A 16,319-nucleotide genomic window follows, 5' to 3' on the forward strand; every position below is an offset into this window, starting at 1 on the left:
ACGGATATAACGATTTCCATATTCACACTTGTTTAGAATCCAATACTATAGTACATTTTTTATTTGTTAAACAAATAGAGATATTTACCACATCCATTTTCACATTTGTCCGAATTCCGATATTACCATTACCATTACCTCTAACTGGAGCTCCTTGCTCTTGTTTAATTATCCGCTAGAATTTCCACCGTACGCTATGTCTGGGTTCTGGCCTTGGTTTTTGGACCGGTGCCTGGCATACAAAAATGCCTAGTTGCTGCGGCGGCCAATCGTATACCGAACCGAAGAATGATAAATCGTGCGCGTATGAACCAAACTCTGCGATCCCTCTCACAAGTCACACCCCAGCTGTCCCGAAACATTTTCCTCCATTTCTCTCGCCCGCCCCGCCACCGCCAAGAAAGAAAGAAGCGAGCTCGGTTCATGCCGAGCGACGCCGCCTTCCCGCCGCCGGCTTCAGTTTCCAAGAACAGCGGCCGCAAGATGCACAAGATGCTCAAGTCGGCCTTCAAGCGTGCCGACTCCCCGGGTCTGAGCGCCGCCTCAGGGGACGAGCCGGAGCTCAGCCCGTCGGCGTCAGTGGGATCGAGCGCCTCGAGCGGTAGCCGAGCGTCGTCGGGAAAGCGTGTCGGCCGGGGGTCGCGGAGCGACGACGTCGGCGACCGGTCCAGCCGCGAGAGCTTCGAGCTCGACGGTAAGAGCCACACTCGTTTCCCTTTGTCCCATTCCAGCAGTTGCTTTGCTTGCTTCGTCCCTTCATGTTTCTAGATGAAACTGTAGTCTTTCAATTCCGCAGCAAGACATACTTTAAAAAACATCCTGCTAAAAAACTATGCAAAACTTCGATAGTTTGTTGGTCTTGGAGATTATGGCAGGAAAGAAAAGGACAGAATTTTCAAGCATAATTTTGAAGACAGACATGGTTAACATTTACCGGTTTTTTTCGATAACAAGGTGTTCCAACTTTTTTTAATCTATGTATCTAGACGTATTGTGTCTATGCACTCGTTTCAGCCTGTATGTACTCCATGATCGCAAAAAAATAAAAGCATGTATGTACTCCACATTAAAATATCCAAAACAACACCGAAGCCCAGTTCATGATTGAAATTTAACATTTTTTTACTTTCGTACAGGCCATTTCTGTGGTGTCTTTATGTTTTGGGATCGTGTCGCTTTTTCTTTTATGGGCGTGCACGTTGTCAAAAAAAAGTAGTGTGTGTGCAAGAACTTTTCCATTTCAAATTAGGGGTTTTTCAAAAAAGAAAGGCGTAGCCCCTTATTGGCATTTTCAGAAGTGGGGGCAAATTGTACTACTGTGAATTGTAGTACTGATAATGCAGCATCGGGAGAAGTAGGATATTTCTATAATTTTATTTATAACCATATATATCGAAACTGGGTTCCTTAGCGGCTTAGCGTGAATGATTTTGTTGGAAGTTAATGATTTCTTGTATGAGATGCATAACATAGATTGGACAGATTTTTATGACATTATTCCGCCTTAGTAATTTAGATTGGTTTGTCCTGCTCTTGGAAGGTTGGTAGTTGCAAAGCTCTCCTGATTTCTTTTTTGCTCACCTAATTCCATTGTTTAAGTTCTGAACATTGTCATGGTGGGTGGCACAACTATATTTAGAAATGTCATGGGCTCAAGATACTCCAATAAGATTATAGATTTTTGTATAGGGATATTATCATAATTTTATATGATTTTTGTGGCATCCCAGTCGTAAGCAATGAAACCATGACTGATGAATGATCATTTCTCTACTTAACAAAACAAGGAAACAGATGACTTCATGCTCTTGGTCTCTTGAGAAATCACAAGACTTTGTGCTTCCAAATTCATCTATATTTTCCTAGTTGTTGCACCATTTTGTAGTTCATGAAAGGGAGCAAGATGGTTGCCTTTACTGGATGAGGAAACTTCTAGCCAGAAAGAGCCCCTTGCCCAACAGAACTTATATTTGCCAACATGGTTTTATTTGAGAATCCTCGCCTTTATCGATTTTTTTATAAGAATCTTCACAGATCCCCCAACAGGTGGCTGTCTTTTTCGAGAACATCCAAGATCCAACACGTCGTTGGCATGAGCGATGTCGATCCTGGCGACGCTTTCCTTCAACGAACGGTTGAAGTTCAGATTAATTTAAACAAAAATGGCCAACTTGCAAGCATACATGGATGTTTGTTTGACAGATCACTTGTGAAGAACATTATTATTAAAGAACCAAATACCAACATTGCATCTTACCTCACTAAACTAGTGTTCCATGACTGGTAAACTATTCGATAAATTCTCGGCCGATCCACTTTTAGCTGGCTCTCTATATTCGATTCCACGCATTCTTTCTGTTAATCTTAATTATTGTTTCTGTAAGAAGAAACATTCATGCAGACAATCAAATGTAAAATTTGAAGGAAGATTAACTTTTACAAGATTCATTTGATGATGTCAACTGAAGGTTCCAAGAACGAGAAGATGGTGGCGCTGGCGGCGCTGCGGGACGCCAAGATCGCGTCGGCGTACGAACCATTCCCGTGGGAGAGGAAAATGAGGGAGCTGCTGCCGGTGCCGGACTCGAGCCGCTTCCTGTCGCTGCTGCTGCTCCCCAAGGCCACGGACGGCACCCACACCCGCTACAGCTCCCTCGACGACACCCTCGCTCGCGCCGACGCCTGGCTCGCCTCCTCCCGCAGCTCCGGCGTCCCCGTCCAGCTTGCAAGCGTCCAGACCGAGGCGTTGCTCACCAAGATCTCCGGCGAGACGGCCGTCTCGACGGTGAACACCCTCTCCGACCTGGCCAACATGTCCAACGTCAGCCTCTACGGGTTCGAGGACTACCACGGCGTGGACATTGGCCTGGTGCGCGCGGTGCGGCTCTGGTACGCGCCGTCGGGCGCCGGCGGCGAGACCGCGGTGGAGATCGCGCTGCGCCAGGGAGACACCAGGCTCGGCTTCGCCATTAGCCGCACCGAGGAAGGGTTCATCTACGTGTCGTCCGTGGCGGACGAGAGCACGCCGGGCGTGGCGTCCACGCGGTCGGGCCTGCTCGAGCTGCACCGAGCGGCGCGACGGGCTGGAAAACTGCTGGTGGTGTCGCGCGTCGGCGGGGAGAAGGTGCTTCCCTGGTTGGTCTCCACCGCCGGCGATGTCAGGTGCTTCGACACCGTCTCGCTAAGCCAGAAGCTGTCGCTACACCGCCACGCGCTGCGGCCCATCACGCTCCACTTCCTCGCCTGGGACGACGGCGTCCTCCCGCCGTCACCGCAGCCGCCGCGGTCACCGGTACTCATGATGTCGCCGCCGTCCGCGGAAAGTGACGCCGAAGAGCTCGATGGTGACGGCGACGGCCCCGGGATCGAGGCCAGCAGGGGAGGGCCCAAGGGGTCGTCCTTCAGGTTTCAGAACATCGGACTTCCGGATAGCTGGATGTGAGTGGACTGATCAGTTCGAAGCATATGCGTCCTGTAATGCTGCATTTCGTTTTGCTTAAGTATTTAGCTTTGTCGGGGAAAAACTGTTACTACAGTCTACAGGTTAGTAATCGTTGACTGATGGGAAAGCTATCTCTATAATACCATGGTCAATGGGTCGTTGATCATGCTAGGAGGATGTGTTTTCATCATTGTTCTATCGTAATATAGTAATATAAAAATATTGATCATGTGATTATAATCAGACAAAAGAGCCGTGTTGAAAACTGGTCTAAGAGCATTGTAACACGGTAATGTTCGAACTCATATCTGATCTCGGGCTCAGATGCTCCCTATTTTTAGACCAATCATGTTCACCATCTCCCTAACTTGTCAGTGTATTTTCTCATGTATTCTCTCAATTTAAAAAGTACATGGGCCCATCACACCTGAGATGATTAATGCGCTCAGGAGCGTCTAGTGCATCAGTCCGGAGCTCCCATCAATCCATCAACCTCAAGAGAAAAAACAAGAAGCAACACCAGCCGCCATGACAGGGGCGCTGGGAAGGAAATCGTCATGCTCCTTCGTCAGTTGGTTGGTGGGAATCCACGGCGACTCCGCCTCATGAAGCTCAACCCAGCACGCTCATGTCTCCATCTCCGCTTCTGCTTCATCGCGTCAATTCAAGGAGTAGGCACTTCCGGCAGGCAGTACGTGCGCTCCCCTATTTGGCCGCGAGCGCCCCATGGCGTGCCGGCTGATCTGCAAGCTAACTCTGGAAAGGGGCAGCGGCCGGGCGCACCTCCAGATTTACGCGGTGAGTACCGACGAGCTCCGGAATGGACTGGCGTAGGCAGAGGAGGCAGCGCCGCTCGCAATCGCATCCTTCTTGCGGCCTCAACTGTAGCCTGTAGCTCATCCAAGGCTACGCGTATTTTCCTTTTCCACTTTTTTTATGAATGTTGTATCTCTTCTGACTGGCCTGGCAGCACACATCCTAATAAAAAATGAAAGGTCCACAAAACGATCATTTGTGCTCGGGACTAGAAACACCTACATTGGGCAAAAGATGGATCATGCATAGCTGTAAGTATATTTTTGGGACGTGATGTAAATATACATCAAGGTGATGTAAGATAAATTTGGGTTATGCCTACACGGTCAACTGCCAATCTGAAGCTTCATTTCTCCCTTCTTGACTGCCTATAGCCAGGCACCTACCCTCGACCGCCATCGGCCCCCAGATCAAGCCGCCGGCGAACAAATCGAGGTCGTCCAGCTAAACCGCCCCTCTGGGCACTACTTCGCCGCTCCTCCATGGACGTGTGTGTGTGCTTTGCTGCCGATTTGAATCGGTCGATGGTGAGCGCCTCCGCTTGTCAATTTTGGTACGCCGCCGTGCGACCGACATACGATTGAGGGTCCCTGCCGACCGCTCCGTCCATTTTGAAGACCATGGGGCACTGCAGCACTTTCCCGAGACCAGTTGTGGTCAACCAAGAGGGAGGGTACCGCACAAAAGCGGCCCAATTTACTCACCGCCGAGCCCGGTTCTTTTGGGAAGGAGCCGGGACGAAACGCAAGTATCACTTGGTCAATTGGTCGGAGGTGTGCAGATTAAAGGAATGTGGAGGCCTGGGTATTATCAACTCCAAGAAGATGAACACTGCCCTCATGTTGAAGTGGATCTGGAAGCTGTACCAAGGAGATAACTCGATTTGGGCCCAAATTATCTCTGCTAAGTATGCCGAAGCAAGGGACATCTTTTCAGGCAAGAGCTAGGAGGTTCGCCGTTCTGGAAATCCTTGCACAAAATCAAATCACTTCTTTAAGTTGGGTGCCAGACACCAGATTGGCGACGGGGCTCGTACACAATTCTGGTTTGACATTTGGGCAGGCCCTAGACCCCTCAGAGACTGTTTCCCGAACATGTTTAGTATCTGTGACAACCCCATCAATTCGGTGGCGTCGGCTTGCAATATGGATTTGGGTATCCGCTTTCGCAGAACCTTCAGCCAGCCTGCCTCGGAAGAATGGAGTCTGCTGCAAACGATTCTTGATATTACTACCCTTGACCAGGGGCAGGATAAAATTGTCTGTGGCCTTGACCCATCTGGAGAATTCACGGTGAACTCCATGTACAACAAGCTTTCCCAAGGTGCCTCGGTTGCCCACTTTAAGGACCTTTGGGCCGCCAAACTGCCCCTCAAAATTAAGATCTTCTATTGGCAACTTGCTCTTGGTAGGCTCCCATCGAGCGAGCTCATTGCCTCGCGCCATGGCCCGGCCTCTGGGCGTTGTGCCCGGTGTAACCGGCCGGAAAATGTCAATCACATCTTCTTTGCCTACTCGCCGGCTCGCTTTATGTGGAGTGTTGTTAGACAGATGTTAGGGTGCAGCTGGTCTCCAACCTCCTTTGCTCACTTCTACTCGATCCTTTCGAGTTTTCCTGGGAGACCCCGATGCTTACTTTGGATGTTGTTTATGGCTCAAAGTTGGGCGCTTTGGCATATACGCAATAAACTTACCATAGAATCTAAGTTAATCCGCCAACCAGCTGACCATTATATTCAGAACTATCATCTTCTTGCAGCTGTGGTCTCCATCGGTAAAACCCCAAGACAAGGCAAGCATCCTGGAGCTGACAAGTCGTCTAAGGCGTACTCACGCGGAGGTGGTGGCAAGTGATGGCTAGGACCTTCCAGGGGGGCAGGCAAGGGAGTCCAGGCCACCCAAGGGATTCCCAGTCATTCTATCTATATCATGCTTATTTATGCTTGAATTATCGGCTAAGCTATATGTCGCAGCATGTAATAACTTCCTATGTGTTCCAAACCTGAGGGCTTTATTAATTTAAAGTCGGGCAGATCGATGCCTTTTATCTAAAAAAATTACTCACCACCATCGTGGGGTTGATGCGAAGGAGGAGCTGTCCAAAGACGATGTGGCCACCATCCACTTCCATCTGAAGTAACGTGACTGCTATGCACCGCCGTCTAACAAAGACGTGACCGCCCCACCACCACCTCAGATTCCTGGCTCAGCGCACACAAGGCGTTTGACAAAAACTATGAACGGTAATTTTTCTACATTTTTTTCTCAAAACTGTAGTTGCAATGTAGAAGTAGTTTGTAATAGAGATTCTTTTAGATGGATTCGTTCGACTACACCTCCTGCAATGAGGAGTTTGACATAGAGGAAGAGGATGATATTGGTATGTTCTTGTTGATGCACAAGAACAAGAGGCCGAAGCATGGTGGATCCATCTTCGGGTGTGAGTCTATTCGAAAACTCCGAACTCATGCGGATTACAAGCTCATGATCAACTACTTCGTTCACGATCTAGTGTTTCCCGAGAGGTAATTTCACCGCCGGTTCCGGATGTCTCAATTTGTTCATGCACATTGCGGAGTGTGTCAATTTACACAATCGGTTCTTTGAGCATAGGAAGAATTGCGCTAGAGACCTTGCGCATAGCAGCTTCCAAAAGGTGATTGTCGCGTGCATGATGGCATATGGTATTCTGGAAAATCTTTTCGATGATCACTTGGCAATGAGTGAGAGACAGAGTGATGTCTACGGGAGCTTCTATTCTTGTAGACAGTGTTGGGCCTCCAAGAGCAGAGGTTTGTAGAACAGCAGCAAGTTTCCCTTAAGTGGATCACCCAAGGTTTATCGAACTCTGGGAGGAAGAGGTCAAAGATATCCCTCTCATGCAACCCTGCAACCACAAAGCAAGAAGTCTCTTGTGTCCCCAACACACCTAATAGGTGCACTAGTTCGGCGAAGAGATAGTGAAATACAGGTGGTATAAATAAGTAGTAGCAACGGCACCAGAAAAGTGCTTTGCCCAGGACAGTAAACAAGCAGTAGTAACGCAGCAGTAGTAACGCAGTAAAACAGTAAACAAGCAGCGATAGCAGTATTTAGGGACAAGGCCTAGGGATTAGACTTTCACTAGTGGACACTCTCAACTTTGATCACATAACAGAATAGATAAATGCATACTCTACACCCTCTTGTTGGATGATGAACACCACTAACTGTGTAGGATTACACGAACCCTCAATGCCGGAGTTAACAAGCTCCACAATATTCAATGTTCATATTTAAATAACCTTAGAGTGCATGACAGATCAACACAACTAAACCAAGTACTAACGTAGCATGCACACTGTCACCTTCACGCTACGAAAGGAGGCATAGATCACATCAATACCATCATAGCAATATTTATCTTCATAATCTACAAGAGATCATAATCATAGCCTACGCCAAGTACTAACACGGATGCACACACTGTCACCATTACACCGTGCAGGAGGAATAAACTACTTTAATAACATCACTAGAGTAGCACATAGATAAATTGTGATACAAAACACATTGCAATCATAAAGAGATATAAATAAGCACTTCACTATGCCATTCATAACAGTGAATAAGTATTCTGTGAAATATAGCCTAAGAGACCCACACGGTGCACACACTGTCACCTTTACACACGTGGGACAAGGAGTCTCCGGAGATCACATAAGTAAAATTCACTTGACTAGCATAACGACATCTAGATTACAAGCATCATCATATGAATCTCAATCATGTAAGGCAGCTCATGAGATTATTGTATTGAAGTACATAGGAGAGAGATTAACCACATAGCTACCGGTACAGCCCCGAGCCTTTATGGAGAACTACTCCCTCCTCATGGGAGACAGCAGCGTCGATGAAGATGGCGGTGGTGTCGATGGACAAGCCTTCCGGGGGCACTTCCCCGTCCCGGCGGCGTGCCGGAACAGAGACTCCTGTCCCCCAGATCTTGGCTTCGTGATGGCGGCGGCTCTGGAAGGTTTCTCGTACCGTGGCTTTTTCGTGTCGAAGTTTTAGGTCGAGGACCCTTAAATAGGCGAAGAGGCGGCGTCAGAAGGTCGACGAGGCGACGACACCATAGGGGGGCGCGGGCCACCCCCAGGCCGCGCCGGCCTATGGTCTGGTGGGCCTGTAGCCCCCCCTCTGGCCTCTCTCGGGTGTTCTGGATGCTTCCGGGGATTCTAAGATGCTGGGCGTTGATTTCGTCCGATTCCGAGAATATTTCCTTACTAGGATTTCTGAAACCAAAAACAGCAGAAAAACAAGAATCGGCCCTTCGGCATCTCGTCAATAGGTTAGTTCCGGAAAACGCATAAATATGACATAAAGTGTGCATAAAACATGTAGATATCATCAATAATGTGGCATGGAACATAAGAAATTATCGATACGTCGGAGACGTATCAGCATCCCCAAGCTTAGTTCCTGCTCGTCCCGAGCAGGTAAACGATAAACAAAGATAATTTCTGGAGTGACATACCATCATAACCTTGATCATACTATTTGTAAGCATATGTAGTGAATGCAGCGATCAAAACAATGTATATGATATGAGTAAACAAGTGAATCATATAGCAAAGACTTTTCATCAATAGTACTTTCAAGACAAGCATCAATAAGTCTTGCATAAGAGTTAACTCATAAAGCAATAATTCAAAGTAAAGGTATTGAAGCAACATAAAGGAAGATTAAGTTTCAGCGGTTGCTTTCAACTTATAACATGTATATCTCATGGATAGTTGTCAATGTAAAGTAATATAACAAGTGCAATATGCAAGTATGTAGGAATCAATGCACAGTTCACACAAGTGTTTGCTTCTTGAGATGGAGAGAAATAGGTGAACTGACTCAACATAAAAGTAAAAGAAAGGTCCTTCAAAGAGGAAATCATCGATTGCTATATTTGTGCTAGAGCTTTGATTTTGAAAACAAGAAACAATTTTGTCAACGGTAGTAATAAAGCATATGTGTTATGTAAATTATATCTTACAAGTTGCAAGCCTCATGCATAGTATACTAATAGTGCCCGCACCTTGTCCTAATTAGCTTGGATTACCGGGATTATCGCAATGCACATGTTTTAACCAAGTGTCACAAAGGGGTACCTCTATGCCGCCTGTACAAAGGTCTAAGGAGAAAGCTCGCATTGGATTTCTCGCTATTGATTATTCTCAACTTAGGCATCCATACCGGGACAACATAGACAACAGATAATGGACTCCTCTTTTATGCGTAAGCATGTAGCAACAAGTAATTTTCTCATATGAGATTGAGGATATATGTCCAAAACTGAAACTTCCACCATGGATCATGGCTTTAGTTAGCGGCCCAATGTTCTTCTCTAACAACATGCATGCTCTAACCATTAGGTGGTAAATCGCCCTTACTTCAGACAAGACGAACATGCATAGCAACTCACATGATATTCAACAAAGAGTAGTTGATGGCGTCCCCAGGAACATGGTTATCGCACAACGAGCAACTTAATAAGAGATAAAGTGCATAAGTACATATTCAATACCACAATAGTTTTTAGGCTATTTGTCCCATGAGCTATATATTGTAAAGGTGGAGGAATGGAAATTTAAAGGTAGCACTCAAGCAATTTACTTTGGAATGGCGGAGAAATACCATGTAGTAGGTAGGTATGGTGGACACAAATGGCATAGTAGTTGGCTCAAGGATTTGGATGCATGAGAAGTATTCCCTCTCGATACAAGGTTTAGGCTAGCAAGGTTATTTGAAACAAACACAAGGATGAACCGGTGCAGCAAAACTCACATAAAAGACATATTGTAAACATTATAAGACTCTACACCATCTTCCTTGTTGTTCAAACTCTTTACTAGAAATTATCTAGACCTTAGAGAGACCAATTATGCAAACCAAATTTTAGCAAGCTCTATGTATTTCTTCATTAATAGGTGCAAAGTATATGATGCAAGAGCTTAAACATGAGCACAACAATTGCCAAGCATCACATTATCCAAGACATTTTACCAATTACTACATGTATCATTTTCCGTTTCCAACCATATAACAATTAACGAAGCAGTTTCATCCTTCGCCATGAAAATTAAAAGCTAAGAACACATGTGTTCATATAAACCAGCGGAGCGTGTCTCTCTCCCATACAAGCATTTATTCAAACAAAAACAAAAATAAAAACAAACAAACGCTCCAAGTAAAGTACATAAGATGTGGCCGAATAAAAATATAGTTTCAAGAGAAGGAACCTGATAATTTGTCGATGAAGAAGGGGATGCCTTGGGCATCCCCAAGCTTAGATGCTTGAGTCTTATTGATATATGCAGGGGTGAACCACCGGGGCATCCCCAAGCTTAGAGCTTTCACTCTCCTTGATCATGTTGTATCATCTCCCTCTCTTGATCCTTGAAAACTTCCTCCACACCAAACTTAGAACAACTCATTAGAGGGTTAGTGCACAATCAAAATATACATGTTCAGAGGTGACATAATCATTCTTAACACTTCTGGACATTGCACAAAGCCACTGAAAGTCAATGGAATCGAAAAATCCATCGAACATAACAAAACAGGCAATGCGAAATAAAAGGCAGAATCTGTCAAAACAGAACAGTCCGTAAAGACGAATTTTATTGAGGCACCATACTTGCTCAAATGAAAATGCTCAAATTGAATGAAAGTTGCGTACATATCTGAGGATCACTCACGTAAATTGGCATAATTTTCTGAGTTACCTACAGAGAATTTTGCCCAGATTCGTGACAGCAAAGAAATCTGTTTCTGCGCAGTAATCCAAATCTAGTATGAACCTTACTATCAACGACTTTACTTGGCACAACAAAACACAAAACTAAGATAAGAAGAGGTTGCTACAGTAGTAAACAACTTCCAAGACTCAAATATAAAACAAAGTACTGTAGCAAAATAACACATGGGTTATCTCCCAAGAAGTTCTTTCTTTATAGCCATTAAGATGGGCTCAGCAATTTTAATGATGCACTCGCAAGAAATAGTATTTGAAGCAAAAGAGAGCATCAAAAAGCAAATTCAAAACACATTTAAGTCTAACATGCTTCCTATGCATAGGAATCTTGTAAATAAACAAATTCATGAAGAACAAAGTGACAAGCATAGGAAGATAGAACAAGTGTAGCTTCAAAAATTTCAGCACATAGAGAGGTGTTTTAGTAACATGAAAATTTCTACCACCATATTTTCCTCTCTCATAATAACTTTCAGTAGTATCATGAGCAAACTCAACAATATAACTATCACATAAAGCATTCTTATCATGAGTCTCATGCATAAAATAATTACTACTCCCAACATAAGCATAGTCAATTTTTATTAGTTGTAGTGGGAGCAAATTCAACAAAGTAGCTATCATTATTATTCTCATCATCAAATGTAGGAGGCATATTGTAATCATAATCAAATTTATCCTCCATAACAGGTGGCACCAAAAGACCAATATCATTATAATCATCATAAATAGGAGGCAAAGTATCATCAAAGAAAATTTCCTCCTCAATGCCCGGGGGACTAAAAAGATCATGCTCATCAAAACCAGCTTCCCCAAGCTTAGAATTTTCCATAGCATTAGCAACAATAGTGTTCAAAGCATTCATATTAATAACATTCCCATTAGCATGCATATAAAGTTCCATGGGTTTTTAATTCTTTCTTCAAACACATCATGTCCTAATTCAAGATAAAGCTCATAAAGATCTCTCATATTTTTGTTGTTTTCCATTATGCCTTACTAGTGTAAACAAGAAACAAAAAGTTGCAATTGCAGGATCTAAAGGAAATAGCTTCGAGCACAAACACAATGGCGCCAGAAAAGTACTTAACCTGGAACCGAAGTATGAGTGCCTTTTACCTTTCCTCCCCGGCAACGGCGCCGGAAAAGTGGCTAGTTGCTGGGGTCCAGTGTGTGTGTGCCGTTTACCTTTCCTCCCCGGCAACGGCGCCAGAAAAGTACTTGGCGCGTAGTTGACGAGGGAGGAAATGGTGTAGCTTTCCTTCGTTCCCCGGCAACGGCGCCAGAAAAGTGCTTGATGTCTACGGGAGCTTCTATTCTTGTAGACAGTGTTGGGCCTCCAAGAGCAGAGGTTTGTAGAACAGCAGCAAGTTTCCCTTAAGTGGATCACCCAAGGTTTATCGAACTCAGGGAGGAAGAGGTCAAAGATATCCCTCTCATGCAACCCTGCAACCACAAAGCAAGAAGTCTCTTGTGTCCCCAACACACCTAATAGGTGCACTAGTTCGGCGAAGAGATAGTGAAATACAGGTGGTATAAATAAGTAGTAGCAACGGCACCAGAAAAGTGCTTTGCCCAGGACAGTAAACAAGCAGTAGTAACGCAGCAGTAGTAACGCAGTAAAACAGTAAACAAGCAGCGATAGCAGTATTTAGGGACAAGGCCTAGGGATTAGACTTTCACTAGTGGACACTCCCAACTTTGATCACATAACAGAATAGATAAATGCATACTCTACACCCTCTTGTTGGATGATGAACACCACTAACTGTGTAGGATTACACGAACCCTCAATGCCGGAGTTAACAAGCTCCACAATATTCAATGTTCATATTTAAATAACCTTAGAGTGCATGACAGATCAACACAACTAAACCAAGTACTAACGTAGCATGCACACTGTCACCTTCACGCTACGAAAGGAGGCATAGATCACATCAATACCATCATAGCAATAGTTAACTTCATAATCTACAAGAGATCATAAACATAGCCTACGCCAAGTACTAACACGGATGCACACACTGTCACCATTACACCGTGCAGGAGGAATAAACTACTTTAATAACATCACTAGAGTAGCACATAGATAAATTGTGATACAAAACACATTGCAATCATAAAGAGATATAAATAAGCACTTCACTATGCCATTCATAACAGTGAATAAGTATTCTGTGAAATATAGCCTAAGAGACCCACACGGTGCACACACTGTCACCTTTACACACGTGGGACAAGGAGTCTCCGGAGATCACATAAGTAAAATTCACTTGACTAGCATAACGACATCTAGATTACAAGCATCATCATATGAATCTCAATCATGTAAGGCAGCTCATGAGATTATTGTATTGAAGTACATAGGAGAGAGATTAACCACATAGCTACCGGTACAGCCCCGAGCCTTGATGGAGAACTACTCCCTCCTCATGGGAGACAGCAGCGTCGATGAAGATGGCGGTGGTGTCGATGGAGAAGCCTTCCGGGGGCACTTCCCCGTCCCGGCGGCGTGCCGGAACAGAGACTCCTGTCCCCCAGATCTTGGCTTCGCGATGGCGGCGGCTCTGGAAGGTTTCTCGTACCGTGGATTTTTCGTGTCGAAGTTTTAGGTCGAGGACCCTTAAATAGGCGAAGAGGCGGCGTCAGAAGGTCAACGAGGCGACGACACCATAGGGGGGCGCGGGCCACCCCCAGGCCGCGCCGGCCTATGGTCTGGTGGGCCTGTGGCCCCCCTCTAGCCTCTCTCGGGTGTTCTGGATGCTTCCGGGGATTCTAAGATGCTGGGCGTTGATTTCGTCCGATTCCGAGAATATTTCCTTACTAGGATTTCTGAAACCAAAAACAGCAGAAAATAGCAACTGGCCCTTCGGCATCTCGTCAATAGGTTAGTTCCGGAATACGCATAAATATGACATAAAGTGTGCATAAAACATGTAGATATCATCAATAATGTGGCATGGAACATAAGAAATTATCGATACGTCGGAGACGTATCACAGAGCATCAAGTGTGGCAAGCGCTTTACAATGGAAATGCTTGAGGTGTTCGGGGAGTTCTTGAGAGCACCCAATGCTCATGACAGAGCTTGGTTGTTGGAGCAAAATGCAACACATGGGTTCCAAGGTATACTCGATTCATTGATTGCATGCATTGGAGAGGTAAGAAAGGTTCCATAGAATGACATGGATAGTTCGGAGGGCACAAGAAGGATTCCACCAACATTTTTGAGGTCATGGTCGATCAGGATACATGGATATCACATTTTTTTGGATGCCCGGTTCTTGCAGTAGCATCAATGTTCTCCAATGGTCACCTCTTTTTCCCAAGCTTGGCAACATTGAGTCTCGTTTCAAGAAAACAGCCACAACTGCAACTTGGGCTACTAACTTGCTGATGTCATCTATCCTGAATGGGCTACATTTGTGAAGCCAATTCAAGCCCCCCTCACGGTAAGAAAGAACTCCAAATCCACAATGCTCGAGTGACTTCTAAGAAAGATTTGGAGAGAGCATTTGGGATCCAATTTTCTATTGTGAAAGGTCCAGCGAGGTTTTGAGACCAAGAGATCCTTTGGTACATAATCAATGGTTGTGTGTTCATGCCTAATATGATCACTGAGAATGAGCGTGGCAAGAATGAGGTGTATGGTGGCAATGGCTTGATAAGTCAACAGGTGCGGTCGCATTAAGGTGGAGATCGAGTGAAGCACTTTATTGAGGTGTATCATAACATCCGAGATACATATGTGCACGATGATATTCAAAAGGATCTCATCGAGGAGTGGTGGAGGTGGAATGGTGAACAAGACCGCTAGGTTTATCTTCATGGCATGTTGTTGTATGTGATGAACTCTATGATGTTTCTGCATTGATCCATGTGCTACTTGATAAACCATTTGATGAAATATTTCCATTGTGACATAGTCCCTTCAATCCATAATAAGTTTCGGGTGCTTAGTACAAAAGTTATACTAACTTAGTACTAAATCTCCGACACCTATTTTGGATTGGAAGGCGTAATTATTAAGCACTGCTTGTTTTTGATTTATTTTAGATGAAGTTTCATAGTATTTGTTTCACAAACGTATGGAATTTTTGAGGTTATTGTGTGGTGGCCGTGCCATATTATACATCACCTCGTGCGGCGTAGGTGTCCTAAAATACATCATCTAGAAAATCCAAAACTCCACATTTGATGTAAAAGCCACTTTTTGGTAATGTGTAATTTTTACATCGTCTATTTTTGGTGGCCTATAATACATCACCTGTTGGAGTCACTAATAACACGTGCCACTTGGGATTTGTGATGAGTTTGGGGAAACAGAACGAGAAAAAAAAGGAATTCATATGTAATTCTGTAAATGGCTGAATCCCGCGTTGTTTGCTGAGGACACCTCTCTTCCTGATGGTTCGGCATGTCCTCCCACTATCGTCATCGGACGCCGATCTATTTCCAGATTGACCTAGATAACTGAAACATTTGACAACTCATGTTTACTCTGATCGGCTGAGAGTATACATCTTTAACAACTCTATTTCAAGGATGGCCCTTAAAGAGATTCACTGGTCTGGAGCGTGGTTCACCTGGACTAATAAATAGACCAACCATGTCAGAAGTGTCCTTGATACAGTATTGGTGTTACGAGAGTGGGAAATAAAATCTCCCCTCACTTACTTAGCTGTGGAGACATTGTAAGGGCATTTCTCCCTTACCTATGTTTTTGTGTCGATGACACTAGATTTAGGGAACTAATGAGACTTGCAAAGTTCTACTCCAGCTTTTACAAAGTTGTACTCAAGCTTTTAGTTCCCAATGGTGCACCTGAAGTTTGTTGACCTGCTCACATAATGAGAAAGGAGACCCCCCCCCCCCCACACACACACACGCACACACACCCAAACACACATTTTAAAGTGAAGGAAAGTGTTGGTATGCCTCGAAGATGTTTTTTGTTTATATCCTGAGTTATAGGTATGCCACAATACTAAGAAGGGTTACTTGTGTTCAAGAGGGGATGATCATGCCTACAAAATTTCCACCGCTTTTTCATCCCATCCTCATAAAGACTTCATCAAAATTTTCATCAAAAATCTCATATTTGATCAATATTGTGAAGTCTGGAACGAATCCAGAATTATGGGTTGAATTATGGTCAATTAGGAATCATCTGAATTCACTCCAAACTCGTTACGGATTTCCGATGAAGCTTTTGTTATCATGTTGAAATGGGACTCAAAATGGATTCTGATTACTCTGAATCATCTAGAGTTCC

General features: G+C 44.6%; 1 protein-coding gene across 1 annotated transcript; it reads left to right on the forward strand.

Annotated features, from left to right (window-relative positions):
* The first annotated feature begins 334 nt into the window (after nucleotides 1-334).
* Nucleotides 335-3,788, forward strand: LOC127300541 (uncharacterized). Its single transcript, XM_051330669.2, has 2 exons — nucleotides 335-694; nucleotides 2,469-3,788. Exons 1-2 carry the CDS (start codon nucleotides 424-426, stop codon nucleotides 3,440-3,442), a joined length of 1,245 nt encoding a protein of 414 aa, XP_051186629.1. The 5' UTR covers nucleotides 335-423; the 3' UTR covers nucleotides 3,443-3,788.
* Nucleotides 3,789-16,319: the final 12,531 nt, after the last annotated feature.

Source organism: Lolium perenne, chromosome 5 (genome assembly GCF_019359855.2).
Source record: "Lolium perenne isolate Kyuss_39 chromosome 5, Kyuss_2.0, whole genome shotgun sequence".
Taxonomy (NCBI): domain Eukaryota; kingdom Viridiplantae; phylum Streptophyta; class Magnoliopsida; order Poales; family Poaceae; genus Lolium; species Lolium perenne.